The 25,139-nt window shown below is 48.4% G+C and overlaps 2 protein-coding genes across 3 annotated transcripts; one reads left to right on the top strand and one right to left on the bottom strand.

The window, feature by feature from the left end:
* Positions 1–5,651: 5,651 nt before the first annotated feature.
* TUFM (Tu translation elongation factor, mitochondrial) lies at positions 5,652–12,923 on the top strand. Its single transcript, XM_066576772.1, has 11 exons — positions 5,652–5,710; positions 6,622–6,659; positions 6,917–7,076; positions 8,345–8,511; positions 8,588–8,692; positions 8,769–8,933; positions 9,482–9,614; positions 9,696–9,800; positions 11,888–12,039; positions 12,115–12,234; positions 12,407–12,923. Exons 1-11 carry the CDS (start codon positions 5,671–5,673, stop codon positions 12,578–12,580), a joined length of 1,359 nt encoding a protein of 452 aa, XP_066432869.1. The 5' UTR covers positions 5,652–5,670; the 3' UTR covers positions 12,581–12,923.
* Positions 12,924–24,476, bottom strand: CDKL4 (cyclin dependent kinase like 4). Of its 2 annotated transcripts, none has more exons than XM_066576773.1 (10): positions 24,248–24,476; positions 21,362–21,548; positions 19,682–19,803; positions 19,531–19,603; positions 19,164–19,254; positions 16,942–17,142; positions 16,328–16,416; positions 16,190–16,246; positions 15,892–16,011; positions 12,924–13,336 (listed from the first exon to the last, which is right to left on the bottom strand). In XM_066576773.1, the coding sequence occupies exons 2-10, from the start codon at positions 21,527–21,529 to the stop codon at positions 13,235–13,237; spliced, it is 1,023 nt and encodes a 340-aa protein (XP_066432870.1). In that variant the 5' UTR covers positions 21,530–21,548; positions 24,248–24,476; the 3' UTR covers positions 12,924–13,234. The 2 variants fall into 2 exon arrangements, with proteins under 2 accessions (XP_066432870.1, XP_066432871.1); XM_066576774.1 differs by having other exon boundaries at positions 24,254–24,476.
* Between the last annotated feature and the right edge of the window lie 663 nt (positions 24,477–25,139).

Genomic DNA, 25,139 nt, shown 5'->3' with positions numbered 1-25,139 from the left:
GAATTTAGGAAGCACAGGGGGATTACATGCAAGCATTTCCTCATACATATGTGTTTGACTTATGGAGGTTACAGTTTCACCTTTTTGTAACACCTGTGCCTTCCCAATGTCGCAGTATGATAAGATTGGATAAAGCTAGTATCTTGCAACCTAATGTCTGAAACTCCAGAGGGATTGCATGTGCGCCAATATTTACCAAGGGTAGGAAAGGAGCTTTCGGTACTACACAACCCACCATGGCGGATAACATTTGAGCTATAGAGTCACAATATTGTTGGAGAACTCCACAAGGCATGCAATGATATACCTTACCTTATTGGCACAATTTCTCCAACTGTTGACTGTACAGTTAGCTAAGCACCTGCCCCTAGTCCGCAGCTAGAAATAGGAGGAGGTGGGATGGGGCGGTGCTTATCTCTACCCCGCCCCCTTGAAATGCAATTAGCTAAATGGGAGGGGCAACAGCATGGTAGCCTCAGCCTATATGTGAGGGGGGCCCATGCCGTCTGAACAGGCGCACAAATGTTAGATTTGTGAGCCTATTCACGAGTTTTTATACTTCACATTGTAGCGGATATCAGCTGGACATGACAACGGCGTCTGCTATATGCTCGTCTGAAAGAGCACTCACTGTGATTTTCATTTAAGTGCTTAATGTTTTAGATAAAGGCTTGTTTCATTTCTGTGTATTTTTTTTCAACATTCATGCTAGTAACCTTTCATCTCTGCCAAGACTCTTCGCTCTTCCAAGAATGCACCAGGACTATGCAAATTACCTTCCTGGCATTCCAATCTCTGGTCTGGTGATGTCTTCTGAGCAGCTAGACTCGGCTAACCCCAACATGTAACATCAACTGATCTTCCCTGTGCTATCTATAAGCAGCGAAATGGTGAAGGAACACCTAGCTAACTTACATGAATTTAAGTCTCCAGGTCCAGATGAATTACATCCTAGGATAGTAAAGGAAGCAGCGGAGGTAATTGCCATAATCTTAGATAATTTTAAAAGATCAGAAGTCCCAGAGGATTGGAGAAGGGCAAATGTCCCTATCTTCAAAAAAAGGGAAGAAGCTGGATCCAGGAAACTACAGGCCTGTGAGCCTGACTTCTATACCGGGAAAGATCTTTAAACAAATTATTAAACAGCATGTACGCAAGTACTTGGATGAGAATGGAGTTATTAACCAGAGCCGGCATGGGTTTGTAACAAACAAGCCATGCCAGACTAATCTAATTTCCTTCTATGACAGAATCACTGACTGGGTTGATCAGGGAAATGCGCTGGATATAGTATATCTTGACTTTAGTAAAGCATTTGATAAAGTATCTCATACCATACTTATTAAAAAAATAACCAAATATGGGATTGACAAGGCAACTGTTAGGTGGATTCACAACTGGCTGAGTGATTGTACTCAAAGAGCAGTCATAAATGGCTGCACATCCAAGGGGAAGCCATTGTCCTGTTGACCATTTGTATAAATGATCTAGATGAGGGAATTGAGGGGAAGTTTGCCGATATGTTTGCCGACAGTACAAAGAAGAGATGGCTAACACTTGACGAGATAGAGAGGATTCAAAAAGATCTTTAAAAAAACGTGAACAGTGCGCGGCGAAGATTCCGGCCCAAAAGATAGTCCTGGAACTATCTTTTGGGCCGGAATATGTTGGCCGCTGCATGGGCTCCTATGAGAGCCCATGGCAGCGGCTATAGGTGGGAGGGAGTTTAGCAGCGTGGCAGCTAAACTCCCTCCCCCTGTTCTCCCCCCAGTGCAGGCTCGCCTCCCTTTTCTCCCCACTTCTTCTGTGCAATGGGTGGGAGTGGAGCTAATCATTGGTCCGCCCCGCCTCCTCCCATTGATGGTTATGGACAAGGGGCGTGATGTGGGTGGAGGTAAGCACCCACTCTCTCCCCAGACCTCATCTGGAATATTCTAGGCATGCCACTTTAAAAACAGACACAAAGTGAAGCAAGTTCAGAGAAGAGTTACCAAGATGGTGAGCAGTCTATAAATATTGTCCTATGAGGAATGGTTAAAGGATCTGGGAATGTTTAGCTTGCAGGAAAGAAGGCTGAGAGGAGACTTAATAGCTGTCTACAAATATCTGAAGGGCTGTCACAGTGCAGAGGGATCAGCCTTATTCTCATCTGCACAAGAAAAGACTAGAAGCAATGGGATCAAACTGAAAGGGAGGAGACACAAATTAGATATTAGACAGTGAGGGTGATCAATGAGTGGAACAGGTTACCACGGAAGGTGGGGAGTTCTCCTTCAATGGAAGTGTTCAAACAAAGGCTGGACAGACATCTGTCTGGGATGATTTAGTGATCCTGCATTGAGCAGGGGGTTGGACCCGATGACCCTGGAGGTCCCTTCTAACTCCACTATTCTATGATTCTAGTCCAGTCGGACATTTTTGTATCACAGTGTTATCCCTATGGGGCATGAATTCCACACATGTTAAAATCTGCGTCTTTACTTCAAAACTGCAAGATTACATTCCACCGTGGCAAAGCTTCCTGCTGTGTTATTAAGGACGTGTGAGATTGTTGCTGCGGAGTGCTAACGCACAGGAGATGTCAATCCGTAATTAAAGAGGTGTTCTTTTTCCAGTGGAATTACGCGGTGTTTTGCGCATCTCCTAGCGTATTTTGTGCGCATTTGCACAATCCCATTGACTTCTATGGGGACTTATGTTGCAGAAAAGCCCAGGAAAAGAGTGCGGTGCATATTTTTGGTGCAACCGAATTGCACAGGAAAAATACGTACGTGTGAACCAACCCACTGAAATCATTGTGTTCTGTACTCTGGGTATGACGGACGCAAATTCTGTTTGTGCAAATTTGCATGCAAATACGCCTTAACAGTAGTGTGTGTGTGTGTGTGTATATGTATATATATGTGTATATGTGTATATATATATATATATATATATATATATATATATATATATTTATTGTGAGACGGTGACCGGCAAGGTGCTGGAGGGCAGGTATATTTCGCCTAGGATGATCTCCTATGCTGCTTTGGGGAGCGCTTGGGCAGATACGTGCCACCGAGCAGCCTGGGCTCGGTGGAGGAAGCCGGCAGTATGGTGTCAGTAACACTAAGTTACTGACACGTTGTAGCAAGTAAGTGGCTCCAAGCCGCATAATCCGGGCCGGCTTTTCCTGGAGTGACCAAAGTGAAGGGTGGGATGGTCACTCTCACATACCAGGTGGGGCTGGTACCAGGCCTTATAAAGCCTGGGCCTACAGGGCCAGGGAGAGAGCTGAGACCTCTGCAGGTCTGAGAGTCCTGGCTGGTTGTGTGCAGGAGCCATTTTGTTTACCAGTATGTAGACAGGGACGCTCCATGTTTAGTAACTGCTCGGACAAGCAGGATTTACTTTATGTTTGCCGGGCGTTAAGGCTTGTATTTTGCTTTGTTTGCACTGAAATAAACCCAGACAAAGCCTGGACTAAAGACTTTATCGCAAGTGTCACTGTCTCTGACTGCTTATGCCCAGGTTGCTACTAATCCCTCACAATATATATATATATATATATGTTATCTCTTTAAATTTTGCACGGGCAAATCCGTCCGTGTGATGCTGGCTTTAGGAAATACTTACCCTGATAAAGACGCTGAGGCTACGGGTGCCTCCGTATGGATAACCAATAATTCGAGCCATATCTGAGTTCCACATCCATATCCCGTGTATCACATGGAAACCTTTTCCCCCATTAGGCTGGCTTCACACAGGCGTCCTCGCACATTCTGGAGAATAGAACCCATTGATCTCAGTGGGTTCGTTCACATTACCGTATTTTGCGCAAAAAATAGAACATGCTCCTCCTTTACTGTTTTTTATGCACCAAAGGTCCCCACAGAAGTCAGTAATGGGGAGTTGTGGCGTGTGATGCAGCAGGAAACCCACGGTGGGTAAATCCTAAATTGTGCGCACCCGCTGCGGACGTTAACGCTTCTATGTCAAGGGTTGGAAGCCGCAGAATAAATAGTCATATTGCGGATCTACCGTAGATTCTGCGGCATTTTTCAAAAACGCGGATTTGTTACCGAAAATTTGTGCAACACCTGCAGATTTTTGAAAACCTCCACGGCCTGTACTATGAATGCTGCAAGATTGGCGCAGCGATTCCAGCAGCAGAAGTTCAGCAGTTTACGTCATGCGTGAAGACGGCCTAAGGTTACGTGCTTTACTCGCTTACGTCTCGTAATACTTGGGGAGTAACGCAAGACTGCGATGATGAATACGGTTATAGTAAATATGATGGGCAGTGAGAGGCCACGCCCCTAGCACTAAGCCCCACCCACTTAATGCAGAAAATGTCCGTCACGAATCCGCAGATCGCCGTCCGGGGAAATAAAAGGGTTTAAATCAACATTTCCGTAATTAAAAACGCAGCCAAACCTGCTCCATTCAGGTGCGGATTTAGTGTCGTCGCTGCGGCTTCTACACTGCAGCGGGCGCACACAGACCAGCTTCACACGGGCGAGAAAATCGCGCAAGATTTGTGCATTGCGAAACGCACAAATATGAACCCTATTCTTTCGAATGGAGTCACACACATGAGCGATTTTTAATTTTTTCCGGCGTCACGCAACGTGCATTGTATTTGCGGCCTGAATGAACTTTTTGGCGTGCGTATCGGCGCAGTTTTTTGTACTTTATGTTCATCTGCACGAGACAAATAAAGACGCATCGATTGAAATGGCTAATCAGTTCCAGATGCGGTTTTTCTAAATTACGCAGCGTTTTACGTGTCTCCATGCGGTTTTCCTGCCATTGATTTCTATGGGGACCTTTGGTGTGCAAATACTCAGAAAAATAGAATGGTTTGGTTTTTTTTAGCCATGGAAATACGCACGCAAAATACGGAAATGCGAACGACCCCATTGAAATCAATGGGTTTTACTCTGTATTGCCCGCCCAAAATGCCCATGTGACGCCGGCGTTAGTGTGACGCTACCCTAAAGTGGCGGGGGCCAATGTACAGCTTCAAAAAGTCGCAACTTGGCACTGGCGGCAGAATTTCGACTTCGTCAGCTATAACGCTGGAGCACGCAAGTCACTACGGACAGCCCAGCATCTATATGGCGCTTCCACACGGGACGGAATATCCCGGTGCAGCTGTTACACGCCATCCTGGGATTCTGCATGCTAGCAGCGCAGGCTTCAGCGCTGACTATTCCGTCCCGTATGGAAGCGTGTAGAAACCACATAGATGTTCAAGTAGACGTTCCTTAATCTTTGGCTCACACCATGTTTGGCGCACACAACTATACCATGGCATCTATAAAGAACTGCCGACAAAACAAGAAATCAATGTGCGCCATGACAACGCAGTTACCCATAGCAACCAATCAGAACGCCTCTTTCACTTCCCAGTAAGCCCTTAGAAGATATAAGCTGCCATCTGATTGGTTGCTCGGCTTGTCTTATTATACATCCGCTCTGAGCTTATCTCCCCCCAAATCTAATGACCCCTCACTGACGGAGGGGGGCGGCCGCCTCTGCGGACCTCTACCATTTGAAATAAAGAAGGATGCCACAACCAAAATGGCTCCTATTGTCGTCCATGCCGGCGGCCATATTGCTTGTGGCTTGCTGACTGACCTAGGATTTATTTCCGGTTCTATGCCGTCATTTCCGCAGTTTACCAAGATGGCGGGGTGTGTGGTGTTGTCCGCATGCAGGTCTGCCGGTGAGGAGCGGGACGTGCGGCGGGGATGCCGGAGGAGGGTGCCGGGGCGGGCGGTGCGGAGCTGGAGGGGAAGGCGGCAGAGGAGCTGCAGCGGGGAGGGCGGGCTCCCCCTGGTGGCCAGTGAAGGTCATGAGATAGTAGAGGTCACATGTGCGCTGCGGGGAGAGGTAGCTATGCCCCCCTTGACCCCACATGACCCCTCTCGTCTGCCCCTCCCCCACAGTCTGCACTCAGGCCCATAGGATACTTTTTTTTTGACTGCGCCATTCCTGACTGACCGCCATGGCATTTAGTTTGCATAGTCAGGAGGTTAGTTCCCGGGTTGGAGGGAGGTTGCGAATGTTTTGGCGCGCTGTACGGAATAACCAACCTGGTGTCTGCAGGAGGCGCCGTGTGATCACAGCTGAGCGGCGCGGGTGTGAGGATGGAAGCTCCGTGGTAATCCGCACCCAAGAATGGCGCATTCGCTGCGGGGTCCGAGCCTGAGCACCCATGTGTGGCCGGCCGCGGGCATCGCGCCCGGTGGAACGTGGGGGTGAAATGTTGCCAGCTCCTCCCCCCTGATCACATGATATAAAGGGGCTGTGCCAAGTTATGGCACAGGATAGGGGGCCACTTTATGATTTGGGGGGCTCATGCAAGCGCTTGGTCCTCTCCGGCGCTGCTACTGACGTGAATAGAGCCGCGACAAACCTGCTGAGCTCCGCCCTTGTCACTCGGAGACCCACCTCCCCCACCTGTTCTCAGGGGGTCCTAGTGATCATATGGGGGGTAACTTCATGACTTGGGGGTTGGCACGGTTACTAGGCACCGCCTACACTTGTGTTCACTGACGAATCATGGCGATCCGCCTAGATTGGCGCTCTGCGTTGTGTTGCCCGCTTGCTTACGCCGTCTCCTTCTCTCCCCAGTCTTCGGCCGGCTCCCGGCGCACGCTCTTCGCATCGCGGTAAGTAAATGCCATGTTTATCGGCTGCCTGTACGAATGCCTCTCGGTTCCTCGCCATTTTCGCGATCTCCGCTTGCCGCTGAGGAACGGGAGCGTTGTCCAGACTGGATCCGGTGGTGACGCATCCGCTGTGGTGAGACGTCCACATGAGCTCTCAGCCTCTGGTGCTCCCATTCGCTGACAGCAAGCGGAGATTTTGGAAATCACAAATTGAAACGGTCTGTTAGGAAGTTACAGAGCGTCCTGCTTCCCTGCAGACATGGCCGAGCCCCGCCGCCAGCTTCTGCCCCCTGCTGTACAGAAACTACGCAGTGGAAGCCAAGAAGACCTACACAAGGGAGAAGCCCCACATCAACATCGGAACGATAGGACACGTAGACCACGGCAAGACCACGCTGACGGCCGCCATTACTAAAAGTAAGTGACACCATATTGGGGGAATGGGTGGTGTTGTACCTCCGGGCCGCACCCCGCCACTGCCTACCTGATGCACCATGCTCGTCTGATTGGCCAGCACTGCCCATGTGACCAGCGGGGGTAGTGACTAATATTGCATGCTAATACAGTAGACACCAGGTATTCGGAGGGGGGCGCCCCTGGACCTTCTCAGGATAGCTGATCAGTATCTGATCGTGGGGATCTGCAGCCTGGCATCCCCTGTATGAAGAGGCTGGGGAGAGTCATGGGATTGATCTGCTGTGTCATATATGGCGCGGTGCTGGTAAGCGGTGAACCACCCTGGCCTCCCCAGCTGATCGGCGGAGTTCTCTGCGGCGGACCCCCGCCAGTCTGATACTGGGGACCGGTCCTGATGATGGCACAGCAATATCAGAAGTCCTGGAAAACTTCCCTAAAGTGATAACTTTTTATTTTCGGTGGGGGTCCTACCTCTGGGACCTCCACCAATCCCAGAGTGGGGAGGTCTCCACGTGGGCGGAGCAGAGGTCCGCCATTAGCGCTGCGCTATTCATTCCAATGGGAGCATCGGGCATTGAGTACAGGGGCTCAGCAATCTCTAGCACTCCCAGTGAAATGAGTAGAGCGGGGGTCCGCATGCAGGGCCCTTTGGGGCCCCCTTTTTGAGGATCATGGAGGTTCTAGTGCTCAGACCCCCAACTGTTCATACATCCTCTAAACTGTGGATATGGGGTAACTTTATTTGTCACAACACTTTGAAGTGGGACTCTTGGAACCTGTGGGGTCTCCTCTTTGGCCAGGGTCCCCTCCCCTCTTTGGTCTATAGGCTGCCGTTAACTGGTGTCCATGTTTTTTTTTCCCACTGGAGAGAACGCCTCGGTCCTTCCTATAATAGCCTCTCTGTATATGGACTTTCTCCTGAACAAGCAGAGCTGCAGTGTAAAGTATAAGGAGGGATAGAACAGCAACTGCAGCCTCTTAAACCGGAGGTGAACGTTGGACTACTGCAGACTCCTATAGACCTATATTGGAGCCACTTATATCTGTATCCGTATCGCAATGGAGCAGAACTGCAGTGTAAAGCATGTGGGAGGGAGATAACCACATCCTGAGCCTCTGAGATAGGTTTCACTTCAGACTCAACTGATGCAGCTAAATCTGCTGCTTCTGACCATAGCTGAGCCGAGAAGAACTGAAAATTGGCCATGTGGCAGCTGAGCGCCCCCACATGGCCACAGCTGGATAACACTTTTTGTTGCTTACTGCAGTCCTTGCGGAGACGGGAGGAGCGAAGTTTAAGAAATATGAAGAAATTGACAACGCCCCGGAGGAGAAGGCCCGAGGGATCACCATTAACGCATCCCACGTAGAGTACACCACCGCCAATCGCCATTATGCGCACACAGACTGCCCGGGGCATGCGGACTACGTGAAGGTGGGTGCGGTGTGTGACGGGCGACGTGTCGGGGTTCGGGGGCCGACTTCAGGTTATAAGACTCTTCTCCTTGCAGAACATGATCACAGGGACCTCCCAGCTGGACGCCTCTATCCTGGTTGTAGCTGCCACAGACGGGCAGATGCCGCAGACACGGGAACACTTGCTTCTGTCTAAACAGGTAGGGCAGTGCCGAGCTCTGGTGGGCTCTTAGTAGATGGCACAACCCATTGTTAATGCCCATGGCGCTGTTGCAGATTGGGGTGAAGTACATCATCGTCTACATTAACAAGGCTGATGCCGTCGATGACAAGGAGATGCTGGACCTGGTGGAGCTGGAGATACGAGAGCTGCTGACGGAATTTGGGTACGATGGTGAGAACGCCCCCGTGGTGGTAGGATCGGCTCTGTGCGCCCTCGAGGTAAGAGCCAGAGAAAGCTTTACCTGAGCACTGATGGCTTTAACCCCTTCCCAACATGTACACCTACGTACGGAGTGGGCTTAGAATCTGAGCCTGTTCCACATACGGCAGACGTGGGCCATCTTCAATAGCTGACCCTTTAAATGCCCCAAACCGCTGCCTGTGATGAGATGATGGGGAGTCATCCGAGTGTCGTGGCAGTCTGGGCCTTGTAAAGACCCCCAGAGCTGCCATGAATGATTGGCAGTCAGAATACAGTATACTGAAATACTAAAGTATTGCATTATACTGTATGATCAAAAAGCGCAAGTTCAAGTCCCATAATGGGACTAAGAAAAATGTAAAATAAAGGTGTTTTTTTTTCCTTTTTTTAATTATAAAACAAATTCCAATCTCGTGCCCAACTTAGAAATAGTTTTCATAACAAATTCTCCCATTGAAAAATACAACTTATCTCGCAAAAACCGGCCCTCATGTAAATATGTCAGCGGGAAAATAAGCTGCCTTTGTGGACTGAGCAGGCACATGACCGGCCCGTCTCATTTCAGGACCGCAATCCAGAACTTGGTTTGAATTCTGTCTTGAAGCTTCTGGATGTTGCTGACACTTACATTCCCGTCCCTGAGCGGGACCTGGAGAAGCCCTTCCTGCTGCCGGTGGAATCCGTGTACTCTATTCCAGGTGCGTGAGGCGCCCGCCGCGCCGTAGGGGATCATCAGCTTGTGTGCTGTCTGACCTATCTACCTTGTGCTTCTCCACCAGGCCGAGGCACAGTGGTCACCGGGACGTTGGAGCGAGGCACCATAAAGAAGGGAGATGAGTGCGAGTTTGTCGGACGCTGTAGGCACCTGAAGTCGGTTGTGACAGGTAGGAGCACTTCGCCCTCCACAATCCGCTACAAGTCACTTCCCACCATTTGACGTCTCCCTTCATACCACGGGCGCCGGCTGTTTAGTACAGGCAACAGCTCTGATCAGCCATGCGGCTTATCAAAGCTCTTAACCCTTTAAACACTGTTCTCAATTCTGACATGAGTGCAGGGAGCCATGCAAGTGTCATGGCAGCCAGGGGCCTAATCAAGCTATCCGCGTGGGGTGGCTTGATGGACTGGATGTAAAGTTATGGCATTCATACTGCAGGAGCGATCAAAGCATCGCAACTTGTCCTCTCACAAGATTAAAAAAAAGGTAAAAACAAGATCAATTAAAAAAAACAAAACTTTGATCAGAGTTCACCCCCCCTCCCCCGTTTTTGCCTTATTTATAATAAAAGAATCTAAATTCCAAAAACAAAAATACATATTTGGTATTGCCGTGACCGTAAAAGTCCGATCTATCAAAGTAGCGCATTATTTAGCCCACATGGTGAATGTCGTCTGAAAAAAAATAACGCCAGAAATGTCTTTTTTTTTTTGGTCACCCTGTCTCCAAGAAAGTCATATGTATTCCAAAATGGTACCAACACAAACTGCAGGGCGTCCCGCAAAAAATGAGCCCTCATACAACTACATCGCCGGAAAAATAAAAAATGATGGCGGCAGAAAATAATTAAAAAAATTAAATGTCTTTGGAAAAGTAGTACAGCAAAAAAAACCTGGAAGTTCGGTATGGTAGTAATCGTACCGACCCATAGAGTAAAGTTATCATGGCGCTTTTGTTGCAGTTTGTGCCGTAGAAACAAACCGCAGTGAAAGATGGCGGAATGTCGTTTAAGCGAGTCAGCTGATAACCTAGGTGAGAAGGCAGGAGGGGGTTTTAACCCCTTTCTGCCTTTTTCCTTTCTCTTAGTGTTCAATGAGAGCTATGTAATAAAAATGCAAAGTCTAACTTTCACTACGTGAGCCGGGGGTCATGTGACCACTGGGATTCCCTGGCACAGCAGAGCTACAGAGTCCCAGAAGACTGATCACCTCTGCCAGTGACTGTTGTCACTACAGGGGATGTTTTTCCCTGTAACTGGGGCTCCTATGGATGTCTCAGCTACAGTGGGAAAGTGTCAAATAAAAATAAAAAAACCTGTCCCCCAGAGGTCTTATGTGACGTCATGGGGGCATAGTAAAAAAAAGTTACATAAATAACAAAACTACAGAATAAAATTATACATAAGAAAATAACCCAAAACCGTCGCTGTGTGCGCCCTATAATCCCAAACCATATATAGTAACGCGTCCGAACCCGCTCCCATACTTTATTTTAAGTTTTTTTTTTTTTTTTTACCCCAATAAAACTAAAAAATGGAAGTCGGTAAAAAAAATATATAACCCTATATGTCACGGGAGGGGGGGGGGGGGGGGAATGAAGCAAAAATAATTTTAGTAGCTGACAAAAAAAAAATAGGGCAGTAAAACCGCCACATGGGCAAAATCCCTATAAAGTGTCTGATTCTTCAGGTACAAAACAGCTTGGTCCTTAAGGGGTTAAATGGGGGACGAGAAAAACTGAAAAGTGGTGGGTGGGGGGCGGCCGCTTTATTAAGGTGTTAGAGGTATTCCCTCTTGGCGAGTTATCCCCTATGCACGGGTAAGGGCTAACTTGCTGATTGGTGGGGATCTGACTGCTGGCACCTCCACCAATCCTTCAATCCACCCCCACACGCACCCATATGTTCTAGCTGGTGCACCTCTGCTCCATTCACCTCACGCGAACCGTCTGATTGCAGAGCTGAAGCGTTCCATCTCTGGCAGTGCCATTGCAGTGTGGCTGTAGCTTTTGGACATGCCAGGGGTGAAATCCCAGAGGGTGTATTGCTTACAAGCTGTGTATCCCATAGCCTTTAAATGTGCCGTACAAGCGATGGTTCTGGTCGCACTCCGTGGAACTGGAGCTATGGAAAAGGCCAGTTGTACATGGAGTCCGACCAGTGAGGTTCCAGCAGCTGGACCCGCCACCGATCATACCTGTCGGCATACTTCACGTCGTTAGCGTCTGCCTCATCTCATGTCCTCTCTGGCACAGGCATTGAGATGTTCCACAAGAGCCTGGAGCGGGCAGAAGCCGGAGATAACCTTGGTGCTCTGGTCAGAGGGTTAAAGAGAGAAGACATCCGGCGAGGGATGGTGATGTGCAAACCGGGCACCATCAAACCTCACCAGAAGATCCAGGCTCAGGTAAGGGGCTGGAGCAATATGGTGGCAATGCAGTAATCTGCTCCTGGGTGTAGTGGTAACGTGTCCTCCTTCCAGGTCTACATCCTCAGTAAGGAAGAAGGAGGGCGCCACAAGCCCTTTGTCAGCAACTTTTTGCCTGTGATGTTCTCCCTGACCTGGGACATGTCCTGCCGTGTCACGCTGCCACCGAACAAGGTATGTGCTCTTCCCATGTGTGATACTTATCATCCATACCTGATGTCCCAATTCTCTCACATGGGACTATGATTGTCACCTCCTCGATTTATCAGGATTTCTGGACCAGAGTAACAGAAATTGCCCATATTGGCTGGACTCGCCATGCTAATGTTAACCCTTTCCTTTGTAGGAGATGGTAATGCCTGGAGAAGACTCCAGCCTAATATTGACACTGCGGCAGCCCATGATACTGGAGAAGGGGCAACTGTTTACTTTGCGAGATGGGAACAAGACCATCGGCACTGGGATTGTGACGGAAATCTTGGATATGTCAAAGCAGGATGAGGAAAAATGGCTGTCTTGAAGACCCTCAGTATGGACTAGTGTCACACGGGGGGCAGGAGATTACTACTATGACGATGAACCAAGAGAGCGGCGCTAAAACCTCCTCCCTCTGTAAAATACTCTGCGCTCTCAATAAAGTCCGCCCTGGCACCGTGAAGATGCCGCAGAGTTATTTATGTGTCCGGGTAGTTTGATTTGGGTCTGTCAGTCGGGCCCCCACGTCTCCCGCTGGCATACAATGTGGAGTATCATGTGACCTTTATGGTCAGATTACATCACCCCTGTGCGCAGGTTATATGTGATTTGTGTATTCCCGGACGTTCTGTTTGCTTCCTTTTTTTAATAAATACTTTTGGACTGACTCCGTACATGAAAGTAATAATCGCTAATGCCAGATACATTGTTACAGCGCAATCTGCGTTCTCTAGTTACAGCCAAAGCTGCATCCAATTCAGAATTCAACTGGTTTCCTGTTTACCCCACTGTCCTCCCTTGTCTGGTGGGAGGAGGGGATTTCTCTGCCGCCAGTATACAACAAAGTGTCAGTGAAGATGGCTTCCTATTCGATTCACTGGTTCTGTAATGTCCCTTATCCTGGACCACCGGCCATGTAGTCAAGAACACCGCCGGTTCCTCCCTGAGAAGCTCCTGTACCGAGGTCCCCTCAAAGTGTTTAGATATTGGGGAAGTGATCAAATTTCTGAGCCCGCGGCTTGTTCTTGCCCTCTGGAGCAGGAGAGGCGCCATTTCCTGAAATGTGAGGCAGCAGCTGAGTCTGAAAGAAGAAACAAATAGTCAGAGATCACAGCAATGCCCCCTGACTACCAGCAGGATGGGTGTTGCCAATACTCCTCTACTTATGGGGGCTCACACAAGAAAATGGCGCAGCAAGACTCACGAATATGAATCCCGTTCTTTTGAATAGGGTCATACACATCACACCGTGATGTCGGGGGGCCGGCGGAAGCATCGCATCATGTGCCGGGCGCGAGCCATGGGTGGTCTCATATTGAAAACAATGGGAGAAACTCCATAAAGTGATGCTAGGCAGTTTTGACATAAAAGCGCCTTGCATTCATGGAGAACGCAGTGTTAGCGAGCGCAATCTCTGCCCGTGATTCATGGCCTGATATCGCACTCGCCTGGGTGAAGCTGGAGCGCACCGCTGGTATACACTGAGCAGGGTTTGCAGAAAACAGCTGGACCGTTGTCTTCATACTCCGGCTTTGTTCTCCAAGTGGGATATGAGCTGAAACCATAGTATCAGCTGTATCCCGCTGTGAGCTCGGCGCGCGGCACTGACAGCTCATCGTTCTCTTTTAGCTTGCTGAAAGACAACGATAAACGACGCGTTAGAGCCAACGATTCTCGCTCAAAAGACGGCTTTGCGGAAACTCGTAAATCGTCGGGCCTAAACGGGCCTTGAGCAAAGCTGATGGGGAGAGGAGACAAGCCTACAGCAGAGCCGCCCAGTGATTGTCCTGTCACGGGTGGGGGTGCTGCGAATGTTTATTCATCATCGCCTCCCAAGTAGGAGCATTTGCTCTCTGATTGTCACATGTGGTTTTGCTCCTCTACGCACTCCTTTATGCCACTTAACCCTGCAGATGCTGAACACATCGAATCTTTTTTTTTTCCTTTAAAAACTATTTAAAGTTTTTGCTTTTAGATAGTAAGTTATGACCGTGCAAACACACAGGGAAATAACTTGCTGCTTCTTGGGGCTAAAATCAGTCACACCATTATGGGGATTAGGATACACTTAAGGCATCTACGGGCCGTGCCAAATATTTATCTGAGACGTCAACTCAAAATCTGCAAGAAAAAAAACGTTTTCAGGAGGATTTTTCGGGATTTAATGTGACTGTTAAAGGGGTTTTGACACAAATAATGTTTTTATGCTTTAGCAGCCATTGTTCCCTGGTGTGCCTAATGGACCCAGGGAACCCATGGTGTAATGGCTGCTAAAGCATAAAAAGATAATACTTACCTTTTCTTCTGTTGTTGTTGACATCGGGGGGTCATCTCCCGGCAGGCGCTGCTCCTCCTCTTCTGTCTGCACGAGCCGCGCCGCTCCGGGATCGCGCGCATGCGCAGTGGAGATGTGCCCTCCGACAGGAGTCAGGACGGGCTGCGTCTCCACTGCGCATGCGCAGCACTCCGGAGTTCAGCCGGACGGACGGGCCGCCCACAGCAAGCACTGCTTGTGACGTGCTTGCTGTGGCGGTTCGTCCGTTGACCTCGGAAGTGCCTGACGGACGGACCAGAGCAGGAAGCGGTCTTTTTGATCGCTCCTGCTCTGCTTTAAAGGCACAGAAGAAGATGCCGGCTGGAGGGGACATGCCTGGCGATTGGGCCAGGCAAGGTGAGTACAATTTTTTTTTTTTTTTTTTTTTTGATGTCAGAACCCCTTTAAAGGGTTAATAAATAGAGATGAGCGAACGTACTCGGATAGGCACTACTCGTCCGAGTAATGTGCTTTATCCGAGTACCTCTCTGCTCGTCCTGAAAGATTCGGGACGCGCTGCGGAGCGGGGAGCTGCAGGGGAGAGCGGGGAGGAACGGAGGGGAGATCTTTCTCTCCTTCTCTCCCGCCCGCTCTGCCCCGCTCCCCGCTGCGACTCACCTGGCAGCAGCGGAGCGCCCCGAATCTTTCAGGACGAGTACAGCGATACTCAGATAAAGCACATTACTCGGACGTGTAGTGCTTATCCGAGTACGTTCGCTCATCTCTATTAATAAAGCTGATGCATCTGGTAACACCAATCTGCCAGACTGAAATCTATGCAGCTATGACCTGGTGTAGGTTTGAGCTGTAGTTTGCCAGCTTCCGGCCTAAGGGATAGCTCTGCTGCCTGATATCAACCACCACTTATTTATTACTACATTTGTGCCCAAATTGCAACTCTTGTATGCCACAATTTGGGCACAAGAAGGTTGATAAACTCCCCCTCTCCACCCTGTTTCCACTTGGGTTTTAAAGGAAGACCAACATAAAACACTGGTTTCCAAGTTCTGCTCTTATGGGGTGGATCAGGGCAAGGACTCTGATGTTCTTTGAAGACCTTTCTCATGCCCCGCCCCTGAGGAGCTGTACAAGCAATGTCTTTTTTTGTGTGTGTTAAGCCTTTCTACAAACTCTAGACTTGTGCCCCCTGTATGGGCATCTAGGTCCCACATATTGAAAGCTCTACTGAAAGGGTGAGCGCAAGAAAATGGAACTGCTATTTAAGCAACCTCCTAATATTTTATAACAAAGTAGCTCCAAATGTGAAAGCTCATCTTACCAGAGGAGCAGTTTCTGGTGTGGAAGGCTGTGGGGTTACTTACCTGCCTGCGTCTCCCTTTGCCTTTCCTCTTCTCGGGTTCCTCCCGGGTGGGGTTTAGGTAGGTGCTTTCGAGGAGCTGCTCACAAGTGAGACGATCATCAGGATTCATGCGTAGGCATCCCTAAGGGGAGGAGACTATCATGAGAGGACATAACACACATGCCGTCACTAGGTGGCAGCAGATACTGGACTGCTGTATGCCCCAGTACGTGATAGTACTCTACAAGGAGCATTGCTGGGTTTGTTCACACCGTTGTCACCAAATCCTCTACTACGTATTTCCCAGAATCCTCTCTTACCTTCATGAATGCCATCGCCAGCGACTGAATATTTGGGAATTTCTCCTCCAGTGTTTCCTATATGAAATTTGAGATTAGTGTTGTTTTATGTACGACTTAAGTGTAGCACTGATCACAAGACAGGAAGCGGGTACCCACCACGTCATCGGGGTCCGGCTCGGGAATACTGGCACCATGGAAAAACTGGTTGCTGCGGAAAATGTACTGGTGCCTTGGGATCAGTTTTCCTGGAAGAAAGACACAAATCACTAAACAGAAGACGGTTCCTCCTGCGTATGGAGTACGGGCTCGTTCACACATATAGGCGCATGAAAAACGCAAGTGCGAATACCCCAATGCTAATCAATGGAGATTCACTACTCAAAATTACGTGCGCAATACGGAGCGTATTTACATAATATAACTATAGTGGTCAGAGCTCCAAATCTTCTGCACAGATGAAGTTACATAAGAAAATCCTGCAGCCACCACTAGGGGGAGCTCCCTCCACACTTTACATTTCTGCTCCCTACAAATATACATGCGGAGTGCCCCTCTAGTGGTGACAGACGGAATTGCATCACTTATGGCTCAGCTGCTGTAGCATCACCCTCAGGTCAATGTAGAGAACACGCCCACCCAAGAGGACTCGAGCCAACTTGAGTTGGGACCCTCACTGTCCAGAACCCCACAGCAGCTACAGAGTCTGACCCTATAGTGTGTGATAATAGGGAGAGATATGGGTGATGCCACTTCTGCAGAGCTTTCCTCACCCAGAGTCCTGATGATGAGGTAGAGCTGGTCCATGTCCGATTTCCCTGGCCACACGGGCTGTCCAGACAGCAGTTCAGCGAAGACACAACCTATGGCCCACACATCCACCGCTGCCCCATACTGTGTGTCCCCAACCAGGAGCTCTGGGGCCCGATACCAACGAGTGGCCACGTAATCCGTATAATCATCACCAGGCCGAGCTGTGAAGAGAAGAGAGGACAGACCAGAGAACCAGGTACACAATTATCTGCATACAGGTGTATACAGCTATCACTAGGGGGAGATCATTGTGTACAGATACATACTGTATATACAACCACCAATAGGGGGAGCTCAGTGCATACAGATATATACAACCACCACTATGGAAAGCTCCCTGTCTACAGATCCAGCCACCATTAGTGAAGCTCACTATGTACAGCTTATACAGTCTCCACTAGGGGGAGCTCATTACGTACAGATTATACAGCTACCACAAGCAGGAGCTCACTATATGCAGCCACCACTAGAGGGAGCTCAGTGTATACAGATATACACAGCCACCACTAGCAGACGTCACTATATATAGATAAATACAGCCAAAACTAGAGGAAGCTCAGTGTATACAGATATACACAGCCACCACTAGTAGACCTCACTACATACAGATAAATACAGCCACCACTAGAGGGAGCTCAGTGTATACAGATATACACAGCCACCACTAGCAGACCTCACTATATACAGATAAATACAGCCACCACTATACGGAGCTCAGTGTATACAGATATATACAGCTCCCTGTCTATAGATCCAGCCACACTAGTGGAAGCTCAATACGTACAGATTATACAGTCTCCACTAGGGGGAGCTCATTACGTACAGATTACACAGCTGCCACAAGAGGGAGCTCAGTGTATACAGATATACACAGCCACCACTAGTAGACCTCACTATATATAGATAAATACAGCCACCACTAGAGGGAGTTCAGTGTATACAGATATACACAGCCACCACTAGCAGACCTCACTACATTCAGATAAATATAGCCACCACTAGAGGGAGCTCAGTGTATACAGATGTACACAGCCACCACTAGCAGACCTCACTACATTCAGATAAATACAGCCACCACTAGCAGACCTCACTACATACAGATAAATACAGCCACCACTAGAGGGAGCTCAGTGTATACAGATATATACAGCCACCACTATGGAAAGCTCCCTGTTTACAGATCCAGCCACACTAGTGGAAGCTCAATACATACAGATTATACAGTCTCCAAAAGCGGGAGCTCACTATATGCAGCCAACACTAGAGGGAGCTCAGTGTAAACAGATATCCACAGCCACCACTAGCAGACCTCACTATATACAGATAAATTCAGCCACCACTAGAGGGAGCTCAGTGTATACAGATATACACAGCCACCACTAGCAGACCTCACTACATACAGAAAAATACAGCCACGACTAGAGGGAGCTCAGTGTATACAGATATACACAGCCACCACTAGCAGACCTCACTACATACAGATAAATACAGCCACCACTAGAGGGAGCTCAGTGTATACAGATATATACAGTTCCCTGTCTACAGATCCAGCCACACTAGTGGAAGCTCAATACGTACAGATTATACAGTCTCCACTAGGGGGAGCTCATTACGTACAGATTATACAGCTACCACAAGCGGGAGCTCACTATATGCAGCCACCACTAGAGGGAGCTCAGTGTATACAGATATACACAGCCACCAGTAGCAGACCTCACTACATACAGATAAATACAGCCACCACTATACGGAGCTCAGTGTATACAGATATATACAGCTCCCTGTCTACAGATCCAGCCACACTAGTGGAAGCTCAATACGTACAGATTATACAGCTACTACAAGCGGGCGCTCACTATATGCAGCCACCACTAGCAGACCTCACTATATACAGATAAATACAGCCACCACTAGAGGAGCCCACTAGATGCAGATATATACTACTACTGCTAGAGGGAGCTTAGTGTATACAGATTTGTACATATTCATTTGGCTGATTGACGAATTCTTATGCAGTGAGCTCCCTCTAGTGGTGGCAGTAATATGTCATCATGGTTTCTTCCTGAAGGGGTTTCCCAGGACTAGAGAAGCCCCCAATTTGCACTCCTGCTCAAGGAAACAGCTTCAACATTGCAGTCCAACAATCTTGTCAGTCACTGCAGCGCCCGCATAAATCACTTACTTAATATTCGAGCAAAACCGAAGTCACAGAGTTTTATGACCCCCTGTTTGGTGAGCAGGATGTTCTCTGGTTTTACATCTCGGTGAATGCACTGCCCAACAGAAAGACACAACGAACAACATTGTATCGATTGTAACAAAAATACTCCCCCCCCCCCCCAAAAAAAAACCCTTAAAGGGGAACTCCATCTTCTGATAGAGACAGATAACATCATTGGAGCATCTGGACCACACAACTACACCGAGCAGGCAGGGCAGTAGTGCTCAGTACATGACCCACATGGTTGGAGGTTTCCAAATGAGGTTATCTGTCTCTATGCCTTGTCACATGGAGTTCCCCTTTAATGCTTTGGGAGCCGCCTCCTTACACTGTTCTTGTGGCAGAAGTTCACGGCCTGCAGGATCTGCTGCACAATGTTTTTGGTCATCACCTCGGGGACTCTGTAACAGAAGAAGCATTTATATCATGTGACAGATATAAGCTGCTCCTCTGATAAGTGACACTCTCATTGGACGTACCCTTCGGGGTGTTTTTCCAGCTCGTTGAGAACGTTGTGATCACAATATTCAAATACCAGATGAAGCTTCCTCTTCCTGCGGAAAACCTCCAGCAGGTTCACCAGGTTGTTGTGCTTCAGTTGCTGTAACAGAAGACATCACAGCGCTGACATCAGGACTGACATTCTGTATATTCACAGCACTGGGGCTGCAGATCTAGTTCTGCCTTGGAAACCATCAGCATGGAGTCTGTATAGACTCCCCTTACCTTATCAGCATTCTAATCGTATTCAGAACAATTGACACGAGGCCCACAGGGCCACTTCTAGCTTGGATACAAGATGTGATACAATTGGGCATGGTGGCATACAGGTTCCATATGGAATCCGGTGGCATATTGGTCCACAGTGGCTGTAACTGAGCCTCTAGATCTTGCAGACTCCTAGGCTGTTGAAGTTGGCGTCTCAGGCGGTCCCATACATGTTCTATTGGCGATAAATCTGGTGACCGGGCAGCCACGGAAGTGTGACAATGTTGTGGGGGCTTCCTGTGACCCCCTTGTGTGTGCGGCCGAGCATTATCCTGCTGCCCCTTGGAAGCCCTGCTGTAGTGGCCCGAAATACATATATCTGGCCCCTCCATAATTGTCTATAACTGTAGTAATTGTCATGTTTTTAATGTGGATGTGTATTACACAGCTGCAGCATGTAAGAGGTTAATGTCTTGGATATGTCTGAAAAATGTAACAATTTGTGTTGTCACGTGAGTATGATTGACATATATGTATGCAAAGAGAAGACAGAACAGTCTGGAAAGGGTTCAGACAGACGCAGGGGCCTGTAATGATGGTGCCGTCTGTCTCTGGATAGTGGACAATCAGACTCTCCTCTCTACTGCTGGTCTGTCAAGGGTCCTGAGCCCGGTCACCTTGTGTGCCCTCACACATCCACTGGTCCCAACACCTCCTAACAGTCTGGTCAGACGCTCCTCTCTACTGGTGCTCTATAGGGGGCATCCTGAGCCCGGTCCCCTTGTGTGCCCTCACACATCCACTGGTCCCAACACTTCCTAGCAGTCTGGTCAGACGCTCCTCTCTACTGGTGGTCTGTTGGGGCGTCCTAAGCCTGGTCACCTTGCGTGCCCTCACACATCCACTGGTCCCAACCCATCCTAACAGTCTGGTCAGACACTCCTCTCTACTGGTGGTCTGTAGGGGGCGTCCTGAGCCCAGTCACCTTGTGTGCCCTCACACATCCACTTGTCCCAACACCCCCTAACAGTCTGGTCAGATGCTCCTTTCTACTGGTGGTCTGTAGGGAGCGTCCTGAGCTCTGTCACCTTGTGTGCCCTCACACATCCACAGGTCTCAACACTTCCTAACAGTCTGGCCAGATGCTCCTCTGTACTGGTAGTCTGTAGGGGGCATCCTGAGACGGGTCACCTTGCGTGCCCTCACACATCCACTGGTCCCAACACCTCCTAACAGTCTGGTCAGACGCTCCTCTATACTGGTGGTCTGTAGGGGGCATCCTGAGCCCGGTCACCTTGTGTGCCCTCACACATCCACTGGTCCAAAAATGCGCCCCCTCTCAAACTCTATTATCTGCCTGAGATGTAACTGCATGCTGAGTTTTGCAACAGAATGACAGCTCCCTCTAGGGGCTTGATATTTTTTTGTATGGTGTCACAGTGCAGCCTCACCTTTAACATCCGTATCTCACGTAACGCAATCTTCTTAATGATAGGATCATCCTCAGACTCGACAAATTTCTTGATGGCCACCACTTGTCCCGTCTCCTTATTCCGACACTTGAAGACGACACCATATGATCCTTCTCCAATCTTAGCCAGCTTTTCATACTTCTCCATCTCTGGACACGAGGTTTGTCTGTTGTAAATTATAATGTGTTATAAGGTTTAGAGCACAATTATTACATCTTTAACTCTATTCAGTAGTTTCTCAGCGCCCCCTACTTGTTCAAGGTCTCCCCACAGCATGTTCTCATGAGCTACATCCTAGAGAGTGTCTCTGCGGCTCTGCACAGTCATGTAATGTAGGGGAAACGAACTGCTCCTGCAGGAGCTTAGCTAATCTGTTATGGGGAATATCCATTGACAAGCTTACTGACTGTTTCCAATAACAATCAGCAGAATTATGAGTGCAGCTCTGGGGTATAATACAGGATGTAACTCAGGATCAGTACAGGATGAGTAATGTATGCACACAGTGACTCCACCAGCAGAATAGTGAGTGCAGCTCTGGAGTATAATATAGGATGTAACTCAGGCTCAGTACAGGATAAGTAATGTATGTACACAGTGACCCCACCAGCAGAATAGTGAGTGCAGCTCTGGAGTATAATACAGGATGTAACTCAGGATCAGTACAGGATAAGTAATGTATGTACACAGTGACTTTACCAACAGAGCAGTGAGTGCAGCTCTGGAGTATAATGCAGGATGTAACTCAGGATCAGTACAGGATAAGTAATGTATGTACACAGTGACTCCACCAGCAGAATAGTGAGTGCAGCTCTGGGGTATAATACTGGATGTAACTGAGGATCAGTACAGGATAAGTAATGTATGTACACAGTGACTTTACCAACAGAACAGTGAGTGCAGCTCTGGAGTATAATGCAGGATGTAACTCAGGATCAGTACAGGATAAGTAATGTATGTATACAGTGACTATATAGTGAGTGCAGCTCTGGAGTATAATACAGGATATAACTCAGGATCAGTACAGGATAAGTAATGTATGTACACAGTGACTCAACTAGCAGAATAGTGAGTGCAGCTCTGGGGTATAATACTGGATGTAACTGAGGATCAGTACAGGATAAATAATGTATGTACACAGTGACTCCACCAGCAGAATAGTGAGTGCAGCTCTGGAGTATAATACAGGATGTAACTCAGGATCAGTACAGGATAAGTAATGTATGTACACAGTGACTCCATCAGTGACTATATAGTGAGTGCAGCTCTGGAGTATAATACAGGATATAACTCAGGATCAGTACAGGATAAGTAATGTATGTACACAGTGACTCCACCAGCAGAATAGTGAGTGCAGCTCTGGGGTATAATACTGGATGTAACTGAGGATCAGTACAGGATAAGTCATGTATGTACACAGTGACTCCTGCCGCAGATTAGTGAGTGCAGCTCTGGAGTATAATACAGGATGTAACTTAGGAGCAGTACAGGGTAAGTAATGTAATGTATGTACACAGTGACTCCACCAGCAGAATAGTGAGTGCAGCTCTGGAGTATAATACTGGATGTAACTCAGGATCAGTACAGGATAAGTAATGTATGTACACAGTGATTCTACTAGCAGAAAAGTGAGTGCAGCTCTGCAATATAATACAGGATGTAACTCAGGATCAGTACAGGATAAGTAATATATGTACACAGTGACTCCACCAGCAGAATAGTGAGTGCAGCTCTGGAGTATAATACAGGATATAACTCAAGAGCAGTACAGGACAAGTAATGTATGTACACAGTGACTTCACCAGCAGAATAGTGAGTGCAGCTCTGGAGCATAATACAGGCTGTAACTCAGGATCAGTACAGGATTAGTAATATATGTACACAGTGACTCCCCCAGCAGAATAGTGAGTGCAGCTCTGCAGTATAATACAGGATGTAACTCAGGATCAGTACAGGATAAGTAATGTATGTACACAGTGACTCCACCAGCAGAATAGTGAGTGCAGCTCTGGAGTATAATACAGGATGTAACTCAGGATCAGTACAGGATAAGTAATGTATGTACACAGGGACTCCACCAGCAGAATAGTGAGTGCAGCTCTGGAGTATAATACATGATGTAACTCAGGATCAGTACAGGATAAGTAATGTATGTACACAGTGACTCCACCAGCAGAATAGTGAGTGCAGCTCTGGAGTACACTATAATACGGGATGAGTACAATTTAAGTAATGTAATGTAAGCTGGTGGTTTCCATAATCCCCAAATGAAGGGCCCCTTGAATTTTGAGCACACGCCAAACCAATGGATTTCAGACTTAGAAAATAAATGCTATTCGGATGTCACAGGGCTTTCCAGTAACACACAGGTAAACATGGAGATCAGACCTGTCACCTTCTACCTGCGGCACCTCACACACATACTTATATACGCTAATCTCAAGTCAATATTTACCACAGCTCAGCGCAGACCGCAGGCGGCATAACGGGCGATAGATATACAGATATATATAACTATAAGTGTAGTGTCCGTTCTTTGTGTAGAGAGTGGCTTTATATATGGGGTGGAGGGGGAGGGCCACATGGGGGGGCTCTAATACATAGCAGAGGATAACGTAATAAGACGTGATATAACCTAATGATAGACTGTAATATAATATAATGCTGTATAATATCATTTCCTCCAGGATCTCGGGCCTCTCAGACACACAGACTGACCCGCACGTATTAAATGCAATGCTCCCTCGTCTCAGGAGCTTACAATCTACCTGTAATACACTGCAAGACAATAAATGGGATCGTATTCCAGTTTTCTATATTAATTAGCTCAAACACCAGATGTGACATCGCTGAAGGTTAGATTACCGTTACCATCAGGAGGAGTATTATATACGTCAGCGGAGCGATCTCAGGAGTGGGGACGATATTCCCAGGATCCCGCAGTCACCTGTCGCATTTCCAGAGCCCTGGAGTCGCGGACACTAAAGTCTCCCCCAGCAGCAGTAATAGGAGTCTATAGGTTGCCGGGGGCAACCAGTCACAGGCTGCTGAGGGCAGCGCAGGCCTCCCTCCTTCACGGGCTGCCTTGTGTTTGCAGTCAGAGAAGACATTTCCATGGTGACAGCAGAGAGCTTAAGGCCTGGTGACTCCACCGACAACTACCTGTCACCAGCATCAAAACATCCGTCCCGAGAAAAAGTTGTGCAAAACCTGGCATGCAATTCCATCTTACCCCACTACCAGAGTCTGAGAGGGGCGCATTATTGGGGTGTGAGAAGCTGGATGGTCGTATCGACGAATTGTCCCCCACAGGGCCATTCTGACCAGACTGTTAGGGGGTGTTGGGACCAGTGGATGTGTGAGGGCACACAAGGTGACCGGGCTCAGGACCCCCGACAGACCAGCAGTAGAGAGGAGCATCTGACCAGACTGTTAGGAGGTGTTGGGACCAGTGCATGTGTGAGGGCACACAAGGCGACTGGGCTCAGGACGCCCCCTACAGACCACCAGTTGAGAGGAGCGTTTGACCAGACTGTTATGGGGTGTTGGGACCAGTGGATGTGTGACGGCACACAAGGTGATCGGGCTCAGGGCGCCCCCTACAGACCACCAGTAGAGAGGAGCGTCTGACCAGACTGTTAGGAGGTGTTGGGACCAGTGGATGTATGAGGGCACACAAGGTGACCGGGCTCAGGACCCCTGACAGACCACCAGTAGAGAGGAGCATCTGACCAGACTGTTAGGGGGTGTTGGGACC

This window comes from Eleutherodactylus coqui, chromosome 8 (genome assembly GCF_035609145.1).
Source record: "Eleutherodactylus coqui strain aEleCoq1 chromosome 8, aEleCoq1.hap1, whole genome shotgun sequence".
NCBI lineage: Eukaryota > Metazoa > Chordata > Amphibia > Anura > Eleutherodactylidae > Eleutherodactylus > Eleutherodactylus coqui.
Note: the sequence above shows the minus strand (reverse complement) of the source record. Positions and strands in the feature narration are given on the sequence as shown.